The sequence below is a fragment of the Lepisosteus platostomus genome, chromosome 2 (assembly GCF_059453375.1).
Source record: "Lepisosteus platostomus isolate fLepPlt1 chromosome 2, fLepPlt1.hap1, whole genome shotgun sequence".
In the NCBI taxonomy this organism is placed as follows: domain Eukaryota; kingdom Metazoa; phylum Chordata; class Actinopteri; order Semionotiformes; family Lepisosteidae; genus Lepisosteus; species Lepisosteus platostomus.
In genome coordinates, this window is record NC_142612.1 from 34,001,179 (window position 1) to 34,027,587 (window position 26,409).

Below are 26,409 nucleotides of genomic sequence, written 5' to 3' on the forward strand. Positions count from 1 at the left end.
TATCTGTCAGTAGGTAAAAATGTGATGCGTTGTGATCGAATTAATCTTTTAACTGATTTACTGTATACCTTGAAAAAAATATGTAACAAGAGCCTTATTACTGGTTTAGAAACCAGAAGACTAGATTTTAAGAGCCTAGATCTCAATTCTTGACAATTACACAACATTTCCAGACATTGTCACATTACTCTACCTAGTTGGTAAATGTATCTTACCTAATGTATCTACAGTACCTACAGTAAGTTATCTATCTAAAGTGATTATTCAAGCTAGCGTTTACAGCTAATATAGTGATGCTACATGGGGAACTGTCTTATTTCCGGAGCAGATGAAGCATTTTGTTTTTATGTGGTTGAGGTCTGTTCACCGGCACGCTGAACATGGCTTGTGTACTAGTCATGCCAGTCATTTTGGTGGTGGCATTTGTTTTGTTCAGATAAGTGAGCTGTCCTATTTTTATCTAACCAACCACCATTCTTTGCAAAACTTTGCTACCCAGGTTTCAGATTTAGTAATCATTCTCTGAGAAAACTGTTAAACAAGGTTTACAAAAAAAATCAAACCACAGTAATAACCGTCTAGTAAGAGTGTTGTCACGAACACACTTAATCCTCAAAAACTCCTTCTTGCACATGCCAATTCAAAGCCATTTTCCATTTCTTACTGTAAACACTCTCAATTTGTAAAATCTATCCCTTAAAGATCAAATGTTTTTTAGATTTTTTGAAATTTTTGTTCACTTTAAGATCCTTAAAAATATTTGGACTCCAGTCTTCTGTAGTTCACGTGCACATAAATACACTCATAAGATGTGACCAGAAATTAAGATATGTCTGCAAATCTCATTCTGTCACTGTGACAGATGCATCCTATGCAAATGACCAGATATGCAGCACTGTCACTTCAGGAGATTTTTGTGCCTGGCTGAAGACCTCAAAAAGGGGTGAACTTCAGGCAAAAGCTGATAATTTAATCCATACAGTACAATACTGAAACATCACACACTTGGTAAACCATCAGGTTTGAACATAGAGTTGTTGTTTTTCCTGGCTTGATCAGTTGGTCAAAGATGCAGATTGAGCACCTTGTCAAATAATACCATGGTTCAAGATGTGTTATCCAGAGAGATTGTAGAGCCTTAGTTTAATAGGGGAAGCAATACAAACTGCAAACAAATTTGAGCAAAAAACAAATATTATAAAATAAAATTATTTTAAAAAGTATAGAAATTAAATCTAGGGTGGTTATGTTAAATATGATTAATACACTAGTTAGGCCTAGTTAGCATATTGTGTACAATTCTGGCCACAACATTACAGAAAATATATTTCTGCTTTGGAATTAGTCCAGGCAATGCTGGTCAACAAGGACAGATATTTAGAAGGTTGACAGAGGTTTAAAGTGACTATTTTTAGAATTCAAGTGGCATGGAATGGCTCAAGGATGGACTGTGTGAATTGCTTTTATACAACTCAAACATCTACAACAGAACAAAGACCTGTACAAATGAATGCACTTCTTGGTAAGAAAAGGAGTTGACCACATTAGTTGACCACCACACAGATTCTGTACAATCTGATATCTATTTCACATGCTTGATATAGAGGATTTTTCTTCCTCTGTTATTCTATTATTTCTTATGCTTTTATTATTTTTGAAGTACAATAAAAGTGAATAAATTGCTTTAATGAATTCAGCGGCACAGTGGTTAACATTGCTGCCTTACAGCACTGGGGCCCTACATTTAATTTCAGACCTGGTTTGCTATCTGTGTGGAGTTGATATGTTCTCCTAGTGTTCACATGAGTTACTTCCAGGTTTTCGTCCACAATACATACTGGTACATTAGCTGGCTACTGGGAAAATTGGGCATAGATGTGAGTGTGTGTGTGTGCTTTTATTTGTGTCTGTGTGTGCCCTGAGATGGACCAGCATCCCATTCAGGCTGTGCCCTGCATTGTGCCCATTGCTGGAATAGGTTCCAGCTCCCCTCTGACCCTGAATTGGACGACGTGGTTAGAAGATGGATGGATGGAATAATACATTACAAATACATCCTACATGCTTTTAATTAGGGTTATTTGTCAAAACAAAAATATCTTGTCAAAATGTACTTTTTTTTAAGTCAACTCCCTAAATATGGATTGGAGTACTTTTGCAACAAATAACCTTTTACCAATAAAGAACTAAAGGTATTTTCCCAGCCAAGCTGTTACTAGGAACTGTAAGAGCAATGCCTATTGACTTTCTGCTTTCCATTTATTGACTTAACTGTTTACCCTTTAGCAACAGAATATTTGCCAGAGGAAGTCCTCCTGCTCTTTCTGTGTGGGTGGACCTGAATAACTCCAGTCTACAGTACAATCATTCTTGAAAGAGCTGAACACTGCAATCCATTAACAGAAAGACCTAGTTAGCACTATCACAATTGACCACTACATACTATACGTCTGTGACGTATATAGTATATTGCAGGTTGTCATGTGTTCATCAAGGTTCACAGAGAATGTTTATTTTGTAATCATGTCACTATCACTTAACTAAAAATAACTGCTTATCCAGTTCAGGGTGACAATTGGCCAGGAGCCTATCCAGGGAAGTTTTGGGCACAAGGTCGGATACACCCTAGATAGGATGCCAGTCTGTCACATGGCACACACAGACACACACACTCACCCAGACGAAACCCATACAAACACAGGAGAAGATTTTACTTAGAATTCAATTCTCTTGAAATAACAACAGATTTTTTTCCAGTTACTCTTGGCAGTAAAACAGTTCAGTGAATTTTGTCTATTCCGAATACCCACCTATTACATTTTTACATATTCCCTAAATGTTAAGGTTGTTTTTACAATTGATAACTATTTTGTTTATATATAGCAGTAAAGGCTCCACATGAATGAATTAAGCATTGCTATAGAAATCTGTAAAGCACTCTATGGAAAAGTTGTGCTAAGTTGTGTACCAAATTGATTGATTGATTGATTAATCAATATAAATATTATGTAGAGAAGAGATGGTTGATTGTTTAGAGGTTTAATCAGTAAAGATGAGTAACAGATTTTTGATTGAAGTTTTAAATTAACAGCTCAAAAAGAGCATCAATGCAGACAAGTTGTATTTCTCTAAGCATTTATTACAAAATCAGCATTTTTGTAGTGCTCTACTCACAAAATTCTGAGGAGCAAGCCAGCTCCCTTCTGTCCTTTGCTTAGTCAGCAGAATCTTGTTTCCAAACTACAAGTGGGCAATTAATATGGCTACAACAAAACAAAGATAAACTTCACTCATTATGCATCCCCATACTACCATCATTCCACCTTAGTTTGCTCCAGTTTTAACTTTTGTCGTATCTGTCGAGGATGGATTACCTGGTTCTGGACTTTTGCTTTCACTCTGGATTTCCCTTCTGACTCCCTTTGGATTTTCGCCTGGACCACACACTCCAGAGCACCAGTGCACCCCTGTTCATCTACGAGCCCAGTTCCTTGTCGTCTCTTCCCCGTGTCTGTTTCACTCCCTTCCGGATTCTGCCATCTACACAGGGTCCTGATTAATGCTTCGTGACAGCTGAAGCTGCACAACTACTCTTACAACACTGCCAAGAGAAATTTAATGACCTCGATTAAAGATTAAATATATGAGCAGCACCCCCATTCTGCCACCTTATTTTAACACCACTAGACAATTTGTCACATTTTTAGCAGAAAAGAAAACACAGACATTGAATCACAATAGAGTACTAAAAACATGACTGGTTGGTATATACAAAGATTGTAAGGCTGTTTAATATTTTGGGCTTAATCATTTGCAATACCCTCTGCCCATTCTCAGATTCTCATGTCTTCCTCACTCCACCCCTGTGCATCATATTCCAGTTCTCCCCCGAAACAGGCTTTTCAGAGTGGACTTATGCGGATGTAGTTTTGTAGTCCAGCCTCTTCAGTTTAATGTTTTTATAAGCTGTCTAGTTGTGGTACTGTAACTCAACAAGAAAGTACAGATCCACTAGTAGAAACTCAGGGGGAAATATTGCACTCAGCAACCATTATTTTGCAATTCCTTAGGAATTAAATCTTTCTTTCCATCTAGCATAAGAATCAGGAGTAAAAGAAACAGGGGAAAGTTTATAGTGTATATGTGTAATATGGTGTTATGTACTTTAAAATTAGCTGTTGTTTGTGGTGAGCAAATTAAAGTAGCAAGATGTTTAAATTCTCCCACTATTGTGACAAAATTAATTAATAGTTCTCCGGGAGTCTAACAGTACAAAGACTACTTGTCCTGCTGTTTTAATAATGAAATGAGTAGGCCACAAGCTGCACTTGTGGTTGCTATGGATACCAAAAAGGAGGGCTGGAGAGAGAGGTGTGTGTATAGGGGGGTGGTAGTTGCTGGCCCCAGAAAAGCATGAGCTGAGAAAATGTAGAGGCTGCATTCCATCCAAGAGATTCTTCAAGCTTACATCATAAGAATTAACCAGAGAAATAACCAGAAAGTCTTTTTTTTTTAATTGTCTGCTGGACCAAAGAACTACGGCTCTTTCACAGGTATGTTATTTATTCTTATTTGAAATTCATATAGGTGTGGTCATGTTTTTGCTACTTTAAAATTCCTGCCCAGACATTGAACTCAGAACCTCTATGGCGTCTGTGTGTAACTCATTAAATTGGAGCCACTTTCCTCACTGCATCTGATCTGGGCACAATGTGAAGGCTGGGAATTATGGATTATCACAACATTTCAATGAAAGCATCAGCAGACTCGTCCTTCGCGAATCTTCATTCCTCATTTTGTTCCATTGAAGTTTTAGAGCAAAGAACGCTGACTCTTTTAAATCTGGGACTGTGATCCGAGATATTGACAATGTAGTTAGATCCTCGAACTTTTGTTGGAATTGTTTAGATTTGCCACAACCATGAGCATTGTGCATGTACTCAACTTTATGCTAATAAACCCAAGGAGGAGCACATTGTATTTTCGCTAGTGTGCCGTGATGCTGTCCTCCTCTTTTCACTGCACTTCTCACAAACACGTCAGGGGAAAGAGGAAAGTGAGTGTAGTGAAATTAATTCAGAATGGATTGTAGTGAAATTAATTCAGAATGGATTAATATGCATAACTAAAGCCTTGAAAATGACCCGAGTAAAGGTGGGAGAAGACCAGAAACAGGACATGGTACTGTATATCAAAGTGCTCAAAGCACTGATTGCTTTAGGCTATCCAGACCACAACTGTTTCATGAGACAGAGCTTTGTCTGAGGTATGTACATATAGCACATACTGTAATTGCTTTTCACTGCCTAAACTGTAACTAATTTATCCTATATATACAGTAAATAAACATTTTGGTAATCTCATAGATGAAAACCATGAGACGTTTTTTTCCTGAGTTGAGCTCTACAGGGTGTAACAATGTCATGACAGTTCTTGATTAACCCACCCTCTAAACTGCAAATGCCAGGAAAAACAAAGGTAACTTCAGTTTTCAATTTCTGCTATACTGCTGTTCTAGGACAGTCTAAACAGTCTGAACCTGGCACTGACAGAGAATGTGGACTGCCCATAAATCAGTTCCAACAAATCTGAATTTAGATTAATTAACAAAGTTTAATTTACATTGTAAAAAATGAAGATTAGGATTCAAAAAGTTTTTATGAGTACTGTACTATTCATATTTAAGTACCTCACAGTCTGCCCAACCACAACACTTCTTGCATTGCAGTGTCTGTGTCCTCTGGGGTCTACTTCTGTCACCAGGATTCATCCTTTCAACATGTGCTTAGGCTTTATTTTCTGTCCAACACATTCTGTAGTAGAGGCTAAATCTTGTAATTGGAATACATAACTCAACCTTCAACACATGAGAATAGTAAAAGATAAATCCTTATCCTCCTTATGGTTTCTTGTACTGTTTAATACAAAGAAATGCCTCAGGAACTCAGATCAAGTTATAGTTAAAAAAAATCCTCATTGTTTCCTCTGAAAGAAACAAGACAAGATCCTTTACAAATATACTAAAACATTACTATTCTCATGTCAATGTTTGGTGCCACTTTATTTTAGAGAACCTCATTTGTCATGACTAGCATAGTTGTACTTACATTCCAATACCTAATATAAGCCTTGTAAATATGTAAATAAGATGTAAGACATCTGTAAAAAAAACTACTGCAACTAGTAATAGCTCATTTTCCAGTTAGAAATAACTATTAAATGGCTTAAACAGATACTCTTAATGAATAATTACCCAGCATTCTTTTGCGTTCTGGGTCATCACCTACCTGTAGAAGGCTGTACTCAGCAGGTTTTCTGGGACAAATCTGTAAATGATTACTCATGTGAGCACAGCCCATGGAAGGCTAGTAGTGATACATGGAAATTCAGCCCCACCCCCACCCCCACCCATCACTCCACAACAGGTATTCAGGAAAAGTCTGGAATGCCAGCATGCATAATCCTTCAAAAAGGTTTGTCACTAAGCCTTTCACTGCTTAGAGCAATGAATAATAGACATCATACTGCAGTGCTAAGCAAGTCATTGTATAGAGCCATGAGAGCTTGACCCTAGTTTAAAAATTCAGTTGGAGTCACAATCAAGCACAAGTGAGCAGGATGAAGCCCTCCGCTATCTTAACCCAGAGTGCCTGATTTTTAAAGATGTTTCATATTTTAATACAGCATGCTTTATTAACACCAATGGAAAAAAGTTATATTTTTTGTGACAACCAGCTCCATAAATATAAAGGGAAATTACATTAAATTGGAAATTGCAGTGATTTATGTGCTACAACAGCCTAGAAGACCTAAGAATGCAGCACCTTTAAGACACCTTAACTATAAGGTATGCAGACCACTTTTTATTTTTTACCTATCTGGTGTGTCCATGTATGTTCTTGGCCTCTAAAATGTGATTACTCCATCCGGACTTTTTTATGCAGCCCAAATAACTATCAGTTTGACTTGTTTGGTCAATGAATGAGCAAAGTGCTCTTTCCTCTCCAAAGTGCTATGTCAGGATAACCCCACATTCTCCAAACTGCAAGGCCTCGCAGTGCAGCTCACCCTGACAGCCCATCAAGCTCACAGCTCAGCACATCACATGCTCCATGCCCTGATCTGAGTGGCCTGAGAATATCTTAACTCAAGCCCATCCACTTAAGGAATCACAGTCACAGTCAACCAACATTTCTGTTAAAAAATTCCCCTCCCCTTCTAAATTATAGAGTCCAGAGCTATTCTGTTGGAAAAATGACAGATGTAAATCAACTCAAAAAAGGATGATTGCTGATGTATGTGCATCTGGTATATTGCTAAAGGTAACATCAGTCCTGGCTAATGTAGCACTTCAGACAGCCTCATGGGTTTGGTGAATATAAATAAACACCATTGCAGTTCATGCTAAAGGAGCAACTAAACTAAAGGTTCTGATTCTCTAGCTAGACCAGCTACTGTAGCTGACTTTACATCATTTAGCCTTGTAGCTGTACAGTAATCAACAGGTGGACCAAAACAGAAATGTCCTTTTTCTATTATTTTGGCTGGGTAATGTTAAAATATTATAAAAGTAAAATTACACATATTTTAAAAACAATATTTCGATTTTGACATGAAGAACTGAAGAGAAACTGTTGATACCAGTCCTACCTCCCTAAATAGTGACACAGAATGAAAGCCTGGCTACAGCATAGTGATTGGACTGGGAGAAGAAGATTTAGTGTAAAATTGTAGTACACATATATAAAGGAAAGAAATACACTCATAACTAAACACATACCAAGACTGCAGACTGTTGTGACTGTTCTATAAATTATACAAAATATATTTGCATTAATAAATTCTAGGATTTATCAGATTGTTGTTCAGTTATGGAGAATCTGCATGACAATACAAATACAGTAGTGCATTTTAATTTATCAATTGTAATTTTTGTAAGATGCAATTGATTTTAATAATATATAATATTTGGCATTTTAAATTATATGTGTTTGTGTTATGTATTCCACTATATACTCAAATATAATATTATTATAATTTTTGTAATCTTGTAATATTTAAAATGTTCTTTCTAAATGTGATTCTTTCTTTACTGGGAGTTGTTGTTTAAAATAAGTTTGTATTAGAACTAGTTAAGCAGAATGTTAGAATTTACTAGATTATAGAAGATACTAAATTAATGGAATGAATTCCAGTTTCCAGTTTGGAATGAATTTCCAGTTATCACGGAATTCCAAATATTCTGATGGAATCCTTCAAAGTTTAAGAGGAAATCAAAATCCATAAAGCATGCATCAAGTACTTACAGGAGTTCACCTTCATGCACACAGTAACACTGAAAATGAAGGTTCACACACCTTTTATAAATAAAGCATTGAAAGTTCACTGTATTAAAAAGAGTTAAAGTTAAACTATCTGTGTGATTCTGTAGTACAGAATGTTAAATCACAGTGTTGCTGTAGCAGATTAATTAGCTCATCGCAGTTTACAATGGAACAGGATGTTTTTGTTTTTCTGAATTTATTTTTCAAAAACTATAGTGACTCTTTAACTGATATAATCAATGTAGCTTTATTCCACATGCAGTAAACGTGGTTGTGTCTGGTAGCTCACAGTTTTGTGGTTTCAAGCTACAGTATATGGGGCTCTTCTCATTTGTAACTCTTTTTATGATAACTCATTTAGTGGGAGTAAGGGTGTATTCCATGCGGAAAAGAAAAGAGACACAATGTTTGTGCTGTAAAGCCTTCTTCAGTTGTGAGGGAGAAAGGGAAACTGTCGGATAATTATTATTTTCTTTTCTGCATGGCATAAACCTTTACCTGTTCCTCTGCAGCCTATGCACGCTGACGCAGCTACCTACTTGAACTAATTTAATATTCAAAGTTCTTTGTCTTTTTTCAGTCACACATATTCTACATATTCTAACCAAATCTTTGTTTTGTATTTGTTGATAAGTCAAATGTTTGCAGGACTTTAGAAATTCTAAAGTTTAAAAAAAATATTTAATTCTAAAACAAATTTCATATACTATATTAGAATCTGTATTTCATTCAAGAGGATAAAATGCATTTTAGTTCTGTAATGAACCAATTTACAATATATGATTTAGTACACTATTTTCTGGGTCATAAAGATGGCTTTGTCTGTTTTGATTGTGGTCCCCATACGAATTGATTTCTGTGATGAAAGGCCAAAAAATCTCATTAGGCTTTCATAAAACCAGCATCTACTGAAAATTAATAAAATGGTCATAGACTCCAAGTGCCAGACTGGGCGTGATCAAGATGATTGGATCAATGATCTAGAAATTGTGAGTTCTAGCGAGCTTGTGACGACTTAATGAGTGATGCACTCCTGCTCCAATCGGTGCTGAATCTCTTGTGCATCACTGCAGATCTTGTAATGTGTCAGAACAGGAATGGCTAGATGGATAGGGGTTCAAAGGAGAGTCTCAGCAATGCCACCTTCCCACTGTGTGGGTGCATAACCTGTCAGAGAGAGATGACACATAAAGACAAACGTGATTCCAAAATTGACGATACAAACATTTAAAAACAGCAATGAAACAGAACTGGTAACCAACTGTTCAAACATTTTACAAATGGCCTCCGGTTTTACAACAGGGTGTGTTGTGAGATGTGCTAGATAAGACCTACAGAAAACAATTATACTGACCCCGGATCTTTTCAGAGGTGGATTAGTGAAAACATATAAAAAAGCAGTCCAGAAATAGACTTCCCAATAAAGAAGAATGACAATAATAGAAAATTCCCTGGTTTTCTCTCTTCCAGTCTGTAATAGCTTTTTTGTTCAGGCCTGCCGCAAAACTAACCAGCACAAGTATAGCAAGGGCTCTTTTCTGGTTCAGGACCTTTTATGATAAATAATAACCAAATCAGCTTTGCACAATACAGTATTAATTTGTCACAGCTTCATGCATAAAGCTGCATGGTTCTTTCTCACATTTCAGGTGTGTAGTAGAGCTGAAAGTCAGTGCTGGAATGAGTTACTCCCAAAGAGATTGTACAAATATTGTTGCCATAAATCTGCATTGTTAACCTCAGGCCAGTGAGAGAGCGTAAACAGTCCAGGGATTGTTGGGAGTGTATCTGAGGAATTCAAAGCCCTCAGGAAAGGTGAATGCCATCTCTCAAGAAAAACAACTCTTCCACACAGTGAATGTTTAGTCACACATTTTTGCACTGTTGCAGAAAGATATTTCAGTTCACACGTCTCTGTTAGGGGATTCTTAATTTTTCTGTATATATAGAATATGAATGAATTGATGAATGTTTTTTTTCAAACATCAATTTCAGTTTTTGATTACTTTTTAAAAATGTTTAACAGAAACAGATAAGTAGATTTATGATTATACATGTGGTATAAAGAAGCAGAACATTTGAATTATTTTCAGATTTTAAAATATCCTATATTGAAATTTTCTTGTAAGATATCTTTAAAACATGTCTGTCAGTTACAAGACCTTTATAATAATGTAACCAATGAATTTTATCTTCATGCTTTTACATAGCATGTATATTTTAACATTTAAAATAAAAATCTCAATTTGCACGATAGCCTACACAGCTCAAATATACAAGTGTCGATTAAACCGCCAAGCTGAATTAGTCGATCTTAGGCAACAAATAGATCATTATGCCTTCATAACTGACCTTCATAAAGACACTACTTGCTAGCTCAATCAAACTTTCTTTGTGTAACAGTTGCTCAGTGCACTGAGCAAAATAAAGAAGAGACATCACCCTAATCTGAAATCTAAACAGTGTAGCAGACCTGGTCTTTTGGCCTGGTGGAATTATACGTTATTTAGGGAGTGGTGCTATGTGTGCTTGGAGCCTCAGACCCAGATAGAGGCAGGGAGAACTGCACATGCCATAATCACACTAATCAAACTGCTCATGTTAAAACCACAAATAACAGTGAAGGGACAGAGAAGGCTCTCTTAGTATCCTGTGAGACCTGCCCGGCTCCTGCAGATTCACAGGGACATTAGAAATAGTTACTATGCAAATCAGATGCTGTGGAGATGCAACGTTGATCAGTGATCTGTGGCTCTGCAGGTAGACACATCAGAGGAACACATATCTTATTCTTACCTGAGCAGGTCCCAGTGTTCAGTCATGGGATAACAGGAGGTTCCAAACTGAATGGTATTTAATAATCACTGCTGATGATAAATTCAACCAGCTTTGAAAGTCTGCAACCTCACATATTTAGTAATTTTAGTCTGAAATTTATACCAAGTCAGGTGCTTCTTGTGATCCTAACATAGCTGTCCATTCAAAACATATTAATCACCTGTGTCCCTCTAAACCTCCTTGTCCCTCCTATTCTTTTAACTTTCAGATTTTCTCATTGAACTGAGGAAGGCTGATCTTGAACAGCTCATGATTTCAACTAATTATAGTGATAAAGAAGAGATCATTACATATGTAGATGAGCTTGTGATGCATATTTTATATCAATATAGTTTCTTGCCTCACATTCTTAAAACACCCTGCAGCTCTCAACTGGCTACCCACCAAATCTAAGCAGGGTTGAGCCTGGTCAGTCCCTGGATGGGATACCTCCTGGGAAGCTATGGTTGCTGCTGGAAGTGGTGTTAGTGGGACCAGTGGGGGGTGCAGTCTGTATGGATCCCCCTGCAGTCTGTATGGATCCTAATGGAAGAGGTGTTAGTGGGGCCAGCAGGGGGCGCTCACCCTGCGGTCCATGTGGGTCCTAATGCCCCAGTATAGTGACAGGGACACTATACTGTAAACAGGCGCCGTCCTTTGGATGAGACGTAAAACCGAGGTCCTGACTCTCTGTGGTCATTAAAAATCCCAGGGCGCTTCTCGAAAAGAGTAGGGGTGTAACCCCGGTGTCCTGGACAAATTTCCAATTGGCCCTTACCAATCATGGACTCCTAATAATCCCCCTCTATGAATTGGCTACATTGCTCTGCTCTCCTCCCCACTGATAGCTGATGTGTGGTGAGCGTTCTGGTGCACTATGGCTGCTGTCGCATCATCCAGGTGGATACTGCACATTGGTGGTGGTGGAGGGGAGTCCCCATTACCTGTAAAGCGCTTTGAGTGGAGTGTCCAGAAAAGCACTATATAAGTGTAAGCAATTATTAATTATTATTATTATTAATGCCCTAGTATAGGGGAAGGGACACTACACTGTAGTGGGTGCCATCTTTTGGATGAGACATTAAACCAAGGTCCTGGCTTGTACTTCCCTTGCAATGGACTGGCGCCCCGTCCAGAGTGTATCCTGCCTTGCACTCATTGCTTGCTAGGTAGGCTCCAGCTCCTGGTGACGCCGTTTGTTGTAAAGTGTTTGGCAAATTACATGACGTTCTTAAAAGAGGTTGTAGTACTTGTATATATTCAGATCAAATCAAACTTGATCTGCGTGAACAATACATGCTTAGGCATTCTCATTTATCTGGCTTTTTGACAGTTTTGAATATCTGTAAACATCTGTATCTATAAATGTTTAACCACTCTGCTTGAAGATGCTAAGAAGAATTTATCCAGGAATGTCAGTTAGTGCTGCTGCCTCATAGCTCCTGAGCACTAGGTTCTGTTCCAGATGGGCAACTTTTGTGATGTTTGCATTAAGATCACTTTATTGGCTCTATACAATTTCTTGTATTTGGAACTTGTCTTTTCACATACTTCAACTTGCTCTCCATGAAACACACAGACAGAGAGAGAAGCTTGGGGTCAGAGAGCAGGGTCAGCCATTTATACAGAAGCCCTGGAGCAGTCGGTGTTAAGGGCCTTGTTCAGGGGTCCAATGGAGTAGGATTCCTCTGACAGCTGCAGGATGCAAACCAGTAACCTTCCAGCCATAGGCACAGATCCTTAGCCACAGAGCCACCACACCGCCTTATTGCTGCCCTTATTCACATGGGCATTCTCTGTGGGCCCTGTTTTCTCTGTGGGAGTTTCAAAGTTGCCCCTTTCTGGTTGTGAGCCAGAGTGCCCTCTTATGCACTGGCAGCTAATCCAAGACAAAGCCCCAGCTTTTCCTTGTATTCACAGGGAAGTATTGGAGGCAGGGAAGCAGCTTCTAATAATGGATTTTAAATCATCACAAGAGAAAACTATAGAATTGTGCAAGAAATCAGACATTGTGAAACTGTCAAAGCAGAACATAGTGAGAAGTAAAAAGCAAGGAAAGCAGTATCTGAGGGATGGACTAAATATTTAGCATTTTTTGTGATGTGATGGAGCATAAGATGCCTATGAGCAAGTGTGATGACACAGGAGTGATGTGTGAATGTTAAAAAGAGCTCTGGTAGAAGTAAAGAGTGCAGCATAAAGACAGTACCTGGGACAGGTACTAGCTGAAACATTAAAGTGAGGTGAGAGAGTCAGTATTTGGAAACCTCTCGATGTAGTTATTAAAAATGCTGGATGTCTCTTCCCCTGTGTTAGCATGTTGCCTGCTTTTTACTTCATTGGAAATCTACAGTTCCATTCTCTTGCACACAAGGCATCGAGCATATCATGCAATTCCCAAAACCTGAAAACATTAGCAATGTTCCAGTTGGTTTGGTCTAGTAAACATTTCCTTCCCTATCCTAACAAACTCTCTTCCCTCTTTGCCCTGAATTGATCTTTTGTTTTTGCTCTGTTCAATGTGTCAGTTTTGTTTCACGGCTTGCTGATGCCCTTTCCTATATTCTTTACTTGCTTCCACCCCGTTAAAATAAATTTAACTCCAGAATTGGTAAAAATGGTTGATTTGTTCAGAGTTAAAGGTGCAGCAGGTTCAGTTAATTAAAAATGAAGTGTCAGCTGTGAGCTCACTTTTTGCTCTGATAGGTGAGGATTTGGGCTATCAAGGCCAGGGTGACCACCTATCAAAGTGATTTCCATTCAGTAGCTACATTCAAAAAATGTTTTAATATTCACATAATGAAACAAGTGTAAGATTCTTAAACTGAAGGAATTCAATGTTCAATACAAGACTTACTGCATAGCGTTACTTAAGTATTGCCAAAGCTATTCTAAAAACAGAATGGTACTGGAGAATGTTATGAGTGTACAGAGTGTCGCATTATAGAATAATGCAGTAGAATAAACAATAGTACAACACAGTATGATACAGTTTAATTAAGTATTTCCCTTGCTCTTGTGAGGCTGCCAGGCTTAGACTCTTTACTGAAATTCTTATTCTTCAGAAAATTGTTCTGCGGTTATTAGGTGTCAAGGTGGTGGTATGGCATATTTATTAACTGTTTCAAGGTCTTGTTGATTTCCTCAAAAATCTTTTGTATCTACATTGTGAATAAGAATTTCGCTGTAATGTAAAAGTCTACTTTATGCACATAAATTTTTATACAAAAGAGACATATACTGTATGTGCTTTACACACATCTGAAAGTGTTTCTGTTAGTCTCTAGGTAAGAGAAGACATGGTTACAGATGACATCAACCAGGTGCAGAGCTTACATGTACAGTAGATGAGTTCAGGGTGGGAAGGTTTTCCAAGCTCCTGTGTAGCTGTGTGTAGTAAGTAGCCTATGGTATGTTGTAGCAATTCAATTTTTCTGACTATTAGTTACAGTGGTGTGAAAAAGTGTTTGCCCCCTTCCTGATTTCTTATTTTTTTGCATGTTTGTCACACTGAAATGTTTCAGATCATCAAACAAATTGAAATATTAGACAAAGATAACACAAGTAAACACAAAATGCAGTTTTTAAATGAAGGTTTATTATTAAGGGAAAAAAACATCCAAACCTACATGGCCCTCTGTGAAAAAGTGATTGCCCCCTAAACTGGTTGGGCCACCCTTAGCAACAAAAACTGCAATCAAGCGTTTGCGATAACTGGCAATGAGTCTTTTACAGCGCTGTGGGGGAATTTTGGCCCACACATCTTTGCAGAATTGTTGTAATTCAGCCACATTGGAGGGTTTTCAAGCCTTAACCGTTTTTTTTAAGGCCATGCCACAACATCTCAATCGGATTCAGGTCAGGACTTTGACTAGGCCACTCCAAAGTCTTCATTTTGTTTTTCTTAAGCCATTCAGAGGTGGACTTGCTGATGTGTTTTCGATCATTGTCCTGCTGCAGAACCCAAGTGCGCTTCAGCTTGAGGTCACGAACAGATGGCCGGACATTCTCCTTCAGGATTTTTTGGTAGACAGCAGAATTCATGGTTCCATTTACCACAGCAAGTCTTCCAGGTCCTGAAGCAGCAAAACAGCCCCAGACCATCACAATACCACCACCATATTTTACTGTTGGTATGATGTTCCTTTTCTGAAATGCTGTGTTACTTTTATGCCAGATGTAATAGGACACACACCTTCCAAAAAGTTCAACTTTTGTCTCATCAGTCCACAGAGTATTTTCCCAAAAGTCTTGGGGATCATCAAGATGTTTTCTGGCAAAACTGAGACAAGCCTTTATGTTCTTTTTGCTCAGTAGTGGATTTCGTCTTGGAACTCTGCCATGCAGGCCATTTTTGCCCAGTCTCTTTCTTATGGTGGAGTCATGAACACTGACCTTAACTGAGGCAAGTGAAGCCTGCAGTTCTTTGGATGTTGTTGTGGGTTTTTTTCTGACCTCTTGGATGAGTCGTCGCTGCTCTCTTGGGGTAATTTTGGTCGGCCGGCCACTCCTAGGAATGTTCACCACTGTTCCATGTTTTCGCCATTTGTGGATAATGGCTCTCACTGTGGTTCGCTGGACTCCCAAAGCTTTAGAAATGGCTTTATAACCTTTTCCAGACTGATAAATCTCAATTACTCTGTTTCTCATTTGTTCCTGAATTTGATTGGATCGCAGCATGATGTCTAGCTTTTGAGGATCTTTTGGTCTACTTCACTTTGTCAGGCAGGTCCTATTTAAGTGATTTCTTGATTGAGAACGGGTGTGGCAGTAATCAGGCCTGGGTGTGGCTAGAGAAATTGAACTCAGCTTTCCAAAGATGTGATAAACCACAGTTGATTTATGTTTTAACAGGGGGGGCAATCACTTTTTCACACAGGGCCATGTAGGTTTGGATTTTTTTCCCCCTTAATAATAAAAACCTTCATTTAAAAACTGCATTTTGTGTTTACTTGTGTTATCTTTGTCTAATATTTCAATTTGTTTGATGATCTGAAACATTTCAGTGTGACAAACATGCAAAAAAATAAGGAATCAGGAAAGGGGCAAACACTTTTTCACACCACTCCCTTTTCCCTTTTTCTAGGGATGTTGCATTACAATTTTTATTATAATACTGTATATAGTATGGTGCCAGCTCAGACTTTTTGTAGTGAGATATTACTGGAAACTGAGATCTTATAGACATAACTTTTCTTCTGCATTTATTTATTCTTTGAAAGTGACAATTGACCCCTTTGCATTCTGATTCTGTTAATGTCTGCTTTGTCTACCAATATATCAGTGCTAAACTCTCCTACAGTGTGTACTAGTGACCAAGATTTTCTACAAAGGAAAAAATGTTGCTATGACATAGGAATCTCATTTTAAATAAGATTCGCTTATAAGCATTACTGTGTGGCAGGGTCCACCTTTGCAGAGAAAGGAAAAAGAGGCTATTTAAAAAATAGACTTGGGTATTTATGTTGACACATCATTTACATATTCTAGGCTAAATGAAGAAGTGGGGAAACAATCAAATGGCACAACAAAATAATTTCAATCTAGGGATGTTGCATTACAATTTTTACTATAAATTTTTAAACAAATTTATAACGAATATTACATATAAAACAATTGTATTAGTAAGACTTTTTTTAGAAAAGTACCATTTTTGGCACCATGTAACAAAGAAAATTGCTGGACCTTAACTTTTGCCCTGATTATTTGTTTTGGTTTCACACTAGATTTCAAAACTGAAAAGGTTCGGATTTTAAGCTGTCAGTTCAGGAGATTCTTTGAAGTCCACATACAGAACTCATGACTCCCTTCAAGATCTGGGACATATGTCTGACCTTTACATAGTTATCTTTAAATACTATTTAATTAGTATTTAAAACAGAAAATATTCTGTCTGGGCAGTGGTTAGCATTTCTGCTTCGCAGTACAGGGGCCCTATCTGTGTAGAGTTTATACTGTATGTTCTCCCTGTGTTTGCAGGAGTTTCCTCCAGGTGGTCCAGTTTCCTAATACAGTCCACTCATATACTGGTTGATTAATTGACTTCTGGGAAAACTGGCCCTTGGTGTGAGTGTTTCTGTGTGCTTACGTTTGTGTTGCAAAGTCTGCTATGCTTCTTATAGATGATCCTTTTCTGACAGCTTGCCTAAGATTTCATAACACTTAATTGCAATATGACCTAGTGACATGAGGTGGCAGCAAAGTATCGAAGTCTGGTTCCTCTGGTGCTTTCAAGAAAACAACCAAGACAGGAATAAAAAATTGGTACTACATTTATTGTTTTATCTGAGCAGACACTATGTCTCAAGTAAGCGTGAAAGGTAAGGGTCGTCTGAATTTTTCCCTTGAAATATGGCTGTATAAGTACTCTTTGTCTTAAGAAAGAAATGTGCTTTGGAAACGAGACAGAAGAATTAACTTAGATTAAACCAGAGGAAAACTATAACAGCTACATAGTTTATACATTCATACTTGCTCTAAAAATGAACAATTCACAGATTTTATTAGAACATTATTATTTATACCCCTTTTTGCCATGGAAAATGTCGTCAGAGTAGTGGTTTCTGTTGCTGCTTAGCTGTCACTTGAAAGCCTTCCGTCTTACCCTAGCAAAAGATGGGCAGCTGTTGACTAGGATTTGGCTTGTGTGACAGTTGTTGGTGGTTCATACCAGAGGGGAAGTGAACAAAAGCTGAAAAAAGTATGGAGACAGCTGTTTTATTTCTTTACAAACTTGAATTTCATACAGTTATCTGTAGTTAGTACATGGTCCTGCATTTTTGTAAAAATAAAACCTTAAAGAAATGTTAAGGTTAAAGGTTAAAATTAAAGATTTAAGATTTTTACAACACTAAAAATTTGAAATAAAGTGTATGCTATATTAAATATACTGGACAAAATAATGGAAGCACAAAGCAATATATAAATACTTATTAACTAACAGGGAGTTGGGCCACCTTTTGCCTTTAGAACAATTTCAATCATTCTTGCAATATTGTTACAACGTTTTGAACTGTAGGATACTGGACCCTTTTTCATTAAGGAAAGTCTCCAGTTCATTGAGATATGAGGAAGGTAGAAAACTACTCCACACTCTGCAATCCAGAACTTCCCATAAAGATTCAATGATATTTAGATTTCAAGACTGGGGAGGCCATGAAAGGTGTTTGAGTTCATCCTGGTGTTCATGAAACCTCTCCTGAATCTGTTTAGCACTGTGTATGGGGGTGTTATTTATTTCAATTCAATTCAACTTCAATTCAACTTTATTTATCATTATACTTACACAGGTGCATAGTATAATGAAAAGTGTTTCTCATTAGTCACTCAGGTGTAGCATATAAATAAAACAGAAGATAAGACAATAGACAGTAACATAATAACAATAACAACAGTGTAATTACATAACATATAATCAAAACTGTGCAAATATGCAAACAGAGAAAGAATACAACAGGACAAAAACAGTGCAAAAGTGACTAATACAGTTTTAAGTACAATTTCAGCTTACATTCAGTTGTCGTGTACCGTATGTAGTGGTGTTGGAGTACAGTCATTGTGGGTACCAGCTTGACGGCTCTGGGGGAGAAGCTATTTTGGAGTCTAGTTGTGTGCAACTGGAGTGTCCGGAACCTTCTGCCAGATGGTAGGGGGACAAACAAGTTATGACTGGGGTGAGTGGGGTCAGACATAATTTTGGTGGCTTTTTTCAGACTTCTGGTGTTGTAGATTTCCTGGATGGATGGTAAGACACTGCCGGTGATGTGTTGGGCAGTTTTGACCACCCGCTGCAGTGCCTTATGGTTAGATGCAGTACACTTGCCGTACCAGACTTTGATGCAGCTGGTCAGTATGCTCTCCACCATACTGTACATCTGTAGAAGTTGGTGAGGATCTGTGGATGCAGGTGTATTTTCTTCAGCCTTCTCAGGAAGTACAGCCGCTGTTGTGCCTTCTTGATGAGACTGGAGGTGTGAGGTCCTTAGAGATGTGAACACCTAGGAATTTGAAGTTATTCACCATCTCCACCACAGACCCTTCAATGTAGATGGGGGAGTGGACTTTTCCTTGTCTCCTGAAGTCAACAATCAGCTCTTTTGTTTTGCTGATGTTGAGACATAGGTTGTTGGTTCTGCACCAGTCTTTAAGTTGTTTTATCTCCTCCCTGTTGGCAGTCTCATCGTTGTCAGTGATCAGGCCCACGACTGTGGTATCGTCAGCATACTTGATGATGGTGTTTGTGCTGAACTTGGCAGTACAGTCGTGGGTGAACAGGGAGTAAAGCAGTGGGCTGAGCACACAGCCTTGAGGGGCACCGGTGTTAAGGATGAGCATGTTGGAGGTGAGGTTGCCAATCCTGACAGTCTGGGGTCTGCTGGTGAGGAAGTCTAGGATCCAGCTACAGAGGGTAGTATATAAACCTAGAGCCCTGAGTTTGGTAGAAAGTTTTATGGAGATGATGGTGTTAAATGCTGAGCTAAAGTCAATGAATAGCATTCGTGTATAGGTGATCCTTTTATCCAGGTGGGTTAGTGTGGTGTGTAAAGCTATAGAGATTGCATCCTCCATGGAGCGGTTTGTGCGATAGGCAAACTGGAGAGGATCAAGTGTTTTTGGAATGCTGGCTTTAATGTGTGGAATAAGTAGTTTTTCAAAGCACTTTTTTGCAGTACAGTGTTTGCACCACAGGGTGCATCTGGTTGCCTAAGATGACTTCATGTTCCTTGACCTTAATTCTGCCATGTAGAGTAATAATAAGACCCAATGATTCACAAGATATGGCTGTTCATACCATAACAGGTCTACCAGCATGATTAACAGTTGGGATGAGGCATTGTGGTTTGGAAGCTAACTTTGGCTTCCTCCAAACATAAGCCCATCCAGATGTAGGAAAAAGAGTAAAAGATGACTCATAAGAACATATTACTTTCTTCCACTGCTCAGAAGTCCAGGTTTTGAGCTCATTACATCAGGCTATGCTTTGTACACATTGGTCTTGGTTACAAGCAGTTTCTGAATAGAAGTCCAAATAGTAGTTTGAAGCTTACAATGCACATTTTTTGTTAAGACTGGGTCACAGAGGTGTAGATTCAGTTCTGTGATAATTTCTGAGGCCATTGTTTTGTGTTTTTAGTAGCTATCCTGTCAAGTGTCTGTGTGTCCCTGTGAATGATATTTGACTTGTGATGACTGCTGTTTGTTGTTTCTGTGACTGAATTGTGTCTGCAATTTGGGCAAGAACTATTTGACCTCTTTCAAAATCTGTTAGACATCTGATATTGCTTTAGAAATTCAATTATTAAAGTATTGATTTTTATTACAGAAACATGTTGGTAATTAGTATTTCTATGAAACAGAATCCTTTTAAATTGTGACTTTTCTATTACTCTAAAATCTGAGTCCTTTTTTGTTAATGTATCCATTATTTTTTCCACCCCATGTAGTACAATGCCAGGTGTACAGTCTGCTTGATGGATGAACTTCTGACTCAGTGAATTCTGCTTGAACTTATTTTTGTTTAGCCCCTTTGTAGTAATTTCAAAAGGATTTATTGACTTAAAGATATCTAATCATCAATAGCTAAAGAGCTGGAAGAAATACTGTATTTTCAAGTGTTTTCACAAGTTAAGGAAATGATAGCTAATTGAAATTAAGTGAGACCTAAGTAGCACAAAAGATCATCTGATGCTGGACCTTACAATATAACAATATTAATACCAGGGACAATACACATCCCTTTTGTTCTATAGTTCATTAGAAACTACAAATGAAAGAATAGAATAGAAAATTTTGTTTTCTTAAATGAAATCATTCACAGAGACAAACATAAACACATATTTTAACATCATAAATATCTATTTTTTCTTTGTCAGGCAGCAGCCCATTGACTAACTTGAGATGTAGGTGAGACAACATTCTCAAAATGGCTTCAGTCGGGCTCACATTTCTGTTGCTGATCTCTGCTCTGTGTGGACGTCCTGCTGTAGCCAAGCACCCCAACAGCACCCTACTGTATGACAGAAACAACAGCATCCGCAACTGCAGCTGTGCCTCAGAGATCCAGCACTGCAGCCACGCTCAGGCCAACATTCTGTGCAGCTGCAGGACCATCCCACGCTCCAGCCTCAACTCAGTGAATGTGGGCCTGACCTACCAGGGTGGGCTGACGGTTTGGGTGGAGGACCCTTGGGTGCTTAAGGACCTAGTGAACCACAGCTGTGTGCAGGATCTCCGGCTGGCAGCCTGTGGGAGCAGCCCTCTGCCTCCAGAGTATCTCACCCTCTTTGACCTAAAGAGACTTCACATTTATAACAACGCCGCGGGTGTCCGTTTTCCTGAGCAGGGCCTCACTATCACCACCCTGGAGAGATCCCAAGAAATGTCCAATATTCCTCCATTTCAGGTTTCCTTCCTCAACGTTGCTTTGCTAAATGGCATCTCCTTACTGAAGGCATACAGTGTGAAAAACCTGCCTACCATTGGAGAATATTTCCCCAACCTCCCTCTACCTGTTTCTACAGAACCAGCTGAAAGTCAGCATTGTCAAGTGACCTTTATCTACTAGCCTGGCTAAACTGCCTTGAAGATTCAGTAGTTTGGAAGCAGCCAGTGAACTGTTTAACACCTTGAATGCAGATGTTGCACAGCAGGGGACCTGATGAGCTATTATTTAAACAAACCAATGATTAGTTTGATCAATTATGAATAATTCACGTCACTTCGAAAACCTGGACACTGTTATGCTGCAGAATTAGAGTTAGACGCTAATGATATTTCAGATTGCATGGAGATTGCAGGTTCAGATCCAGACTACTCTGACCATAATATTTTTTATGAAAGAAATACAAACATATTAGGCTGTAGACATACAACCAAACTTTATGGGAAATGTGTTTGTTTCTTCAGTGTTTTTTATACTTGAACCACATGGTACTCTAACCTAATTTAGGCCCTCTTCATAGGCTAAAATAATTACATGTTCACAGGCTGATGAATTCCTATGGGATTTACTACAGACAATATTGATGATCTAGCACATTTCATAATATGATACAATGGAATTTTTACAGTAAGATGTTTATTGTAATTATTAGCTAGTGTCCCAGCTCGTGATCACTTGACAATAGAGCCTAATGTGAACGCTGACTGCTGACCTTTACTATTTTCTAGGTAGATCAGTTATTTTTCTAACTGGAAATGTTAGCATTGTTTATGGCCTTATGCCAAAAGCATTGATCTATAATATTGTAAATTGTACTACTGCTTTATCTATGTACTGATGTATTTGCTTTTGGGTTTGAAAATCAAATTGTCTGCATAAAAACAAAATACTGTAAAAAATAAGTAATGAAATCCAAACTGCTATTTTTTTGTACTAGAAACAAAGCAACTGGAAATCATTTGACTTCAATCATCTACTATATTTTACCAATTTAGTTTAACGTTTGCTGTGCAGTAAATATTAAAAGTAACACACCGAGTAAATGCATGATGTACTGGAACCTTAGCAACACTATAACAATATATAAGTCTATTAAATTTAAAAAACAAAGTATCAGAGATGTCACAGTACAACTAGCAAGTAATGGGACTGATTCATGCATTAAAGTGGCCATCAAAAGTATTCACCCCCCTTGGCCTTTTTCACATTTTACTCTGTTACAATGTGATAAATACAATCACAATGTATTTATTTGAGATAGTTTTGCCATTGATCAACACAAAACACTCTATTATCTTAAAGTGAAAAAAAAATTCTACAGATCCTCCAAAATTAAATATAAATATAGAACAGAAAATAAGTGATTGCTTAAGTATTCCCCCCTTTTACTATGACACACCTAAAAAGATCAAATGTCCTTGGAAGTCACATGATTTTGTTGAATGGAGTCCACCTGTGCACAATAAGGATGTTTCACATGAGTTCAGGATACATATACTGTACCAATCTCTGGGAGGTCCCACAGTTGATTAGCACAGCTCCTTCAACAGCTATCAAAGACAAAGGAATTTTTAAAGTAAATCTGGGACGAGGTCATTGAAAAGCACTGATCAGGGGAAGGGAATAATAAAATTTCCATGGCATCACATATCCCTCAACGTACAGTAAGGTACATTATAAAAAAATGTAGAGAATATGACAAAACAGTGAAACTGTGAAGAACAATGACTAAGATGGGAGACACTGTGCATATGACTATTGCCTAAATGCTTTACAAATTTCGGCTTCATGAGACAGTCACAAAAAAGTCACATCAAATCTTGACTACACTTTTCCAGAAGACATGTGAAAGAATCTGAGACCAAGTACAAGAAGGGTGGTCTGTTGAGACCAAAATGGACTATTTTGGTCTCAATGGTAAGCATTATGTTTGGCACAAGTATAACAGTGAACATAATCCTGAGAACACCATTCTACTGTGAAGCATAATGGTGGCAGTATCATGCTATGGAATGCTTTGCTTCATCATTGCTTAGAGGAAAACCTTCGGCAGCCTGCAAGAGACTTGGAGACACTTTATGGAGTGTTTTCTGTCAGTTAGTGGCAAAAACACACAGTTAAATAGATCATGATTCCATATTGAAACAAATAAAATGTAAAAAAATCCAGGGGGTTGAAATCTTTTGATAACCACTGTAAATGTTATCAATTTGCAGAACAAAACATGTTACTAATCTGATTAAATGGAAAGCAATAAACTTATGAAACAGAGAACTGTTTGAAAAGGACAAAGTTGAAGGGGACAAAGTCTAACCAGACAGCTTCCAAAGCCTTTAAGTTAAAAAAAGATTAAATAGGATTTGCACTTAGTATCAACAATGTAACAGTTTCTGAGTTGTCCTAAAATGCCTTTTGCCAGTTACTTGTCATTGTGGGAGTGATTAACAATGTAAGTAATCAATTAACGGTAAACATTAATAGCTGTTTAACCAGAAACAAGGGCAAGCAGATCGAAGGGATGCTGCTTAAATTTCTGAGGGCTGAAGTTGTTGTGAACAAAACACTTGATATATTTTTGAAACTCAGAGCTGAGTTTAGAAACAAGTTGACCTAAAGTTGAAATATGATAGAAGGTAAATATGATCTCCAATCTCCAATACTAATTGACCAGTTTACTTGGAGCTCAGTTGTAATCAAAGCCAGCAGACACAGGGACCTGGGTTGGGAACCACTGCTGTAGGTTACACAGAGCTAAATGTAATGACAATTGCAGTGCTATATTGGAAAACACTGGGTATTCTCCAGAAATGTAAGAAAACAGGCCCTGCAAGTGGTGATTGATTCAATAAACTGTATAATTTTGAAATGCTTACTGTTGCTGAGTCCTTCATTTATTTTAGAGGGACACATGTGTAAGAGTCAGGTCTGTACCTGACAGGAACTGTCTGTGGCAGCACTAGAATTATCCTTATAAAGTTCTGCACCTTCAACATTGTGAAATGGCAAGAGTTTGTATTAATTTTTATTGCATATATGTGCATTCCTGGTATGTAAATTACATCTTTTTAAGTTCTTATCACACTTTTCTCCTCCTTTCACTTTACCTCCCACCATTCCTGTCCTATAGACTGATGCTATTATTGAATAACAAACTGAGAAATTTGTTAAAGGAGAAAAAAAATATGGAAAAATACATTTGTGGAATTATGAAAAAACTTGACAGTGAAGAGTTGGCACTGGAATATATTTTATGAAGTTTCATTGCTGGATATATTTCTAGATTGAAAAAAAGAAAGTCCTGGCAAAAAATCAAGGTTCCATTACTGACTACCTGTAGCAGATCCTAGAGAGAGTGACCTTGACAGTGGTAGTCTAAGATTGATGGGCAAACACTAAGCTTTATCAGTAACTGTGAAACTTAACCAACCAAAGACTCACAACACAAAACTAATCTCTAACCACACAAGACCAGACTGGCCTGATTTCTCTATAAGACTTGACCCCTACAAATTTATAGAGAACCTAATAAAAATCAGCTACATTAGATTCCTCTTACATCCTTGTGCAAGTATTAGCACTCATTATTTTCTACAGTGTCTCAAATCCAACCTCTAGGGTTAAGATGGCACCATTGCATGGTAACGCCTCATGTGTATCTCTTGTTTATGTTATTTCTTTTCATGTTATATCTCATTTTTTGTGTAAAAAATATGTGTGCAGCCATCACCAAGGATCATCAAACTTAAGACTGACGAACTCCACCAATGCATCATGCACGAGCTGAACACCTCCTACACCCGCTTTGGTGTTTCCCTTGTGTCCTTAAAACCTGAGCAGGAATCTAGGCTTATGCAACTCAGCAACTATGACTGTTCAGCCATCTGCAGCAGAAACCAGTTCTCTGAAGTCACCATAGTTGACTGATCAGCCACAGCGATGGGTACACATATTGGAGTGAGATAGAGCATCTGAGAAGGTGGTACCATGACAGCAACCCGAATGTGAACAAGACAAAAAAATATGGACTTGTGGACTTCAGGAGACCCAGATGGAGTCAAGCCCCAATCAGTATCAATGGCACAACAGTGGAAACTGTCAGCTGCTTCAGATTCCTCAGACTGCAGATCTCCACCAATCTGCAGCCCAATCTATCATTCAGGATCCCAAAATACTGGCCACAAACTGTTCTCCCTCTTACACTCTAACAAGTGGTACCACATCATTAAAGCATGGACCTTAAGAATAGCTTCCAACCTATAGCAGTATGCATAATTATCAGCCAGCTGTGTAATGCTTCAGAATTCAGTGCACCTCTGCACTCTTTGCTTTTTACTGGCTACTATCTAGTGTCCTGTGTGTTAATTGTTCTGTACTATCTCTGTGTGATTGTCATCATTTATTATTTACTGTTTTGTAATGTACTGTGTACATTGTGTTGTGTTGTCTATTGTATTGTGCATGTCAGAGAAAACAGTGATTTTCCTATCATTAAATCATTATGTTCTCCACTAACTGTAGCTGTATGAATTTTTACTATTTCCGTGCAATCGGACTACTACCATGATTCTAATTCTATTTCTGACAGCCTATCTGCTTTGTTTTGGAATTGAGGTGCACTTCAAAACCATTTGATACAGTACAGTATATCCTGTTTTTTTTTTCCATTTTTTGTTGTGTCATCCTGGATTCCACCATAATGCCATTAAGGTACACCTCGTTGCCATTACAGTTTAAACAGTGAAAGGTTGGATTGTCACAGGAAGCAATTACCTTCTACAGATCTGTAATTGGGAGAGTTTTGACTCCATCACTCCATCACTGTGTGGT

At 38.0% G+C, this 26,409-nt stretch overlaps 1 protein-coding gene across 5 annotated transcripts in view; it reads left to right on the plus strand.

Annotated features, from left to right (window-relative positions):
• The window catches only part of LOC148676341 (exosomal polycystin-1-interacting protein-like), a 30,822-nt gene extending 4,728 nt beyond the window's left edge, over positions 1-26,094 (plus strand). For 2 of the 5 annotated variants that reach the window (XM_088606716.1, XM_088606698.1), the window contains exon 2: positions 21,014-26,094. In XM_088606716.1, coding sequence (XP_088462842.1) covers positions 21,064-21,705 — 642 coding nt within the window. In that variant the 5' untranslated portion in view covers positions 21,014-21,063 and the 3' untranslated portion in view covers positions 21,706-26,094. Of the gene's footprint in view, positions 1-2,995; positions 4,554-20,584; positions 20,632-21,013 lie in introns of those variants that run through there. The other 3 variants (XM_088606691.1, XM_088606707.1, XM_088606680.1) reach the window with 3 other exon arrangements.
• Positions 26,095-26,409: the final 315 nt, after the last annotated feature.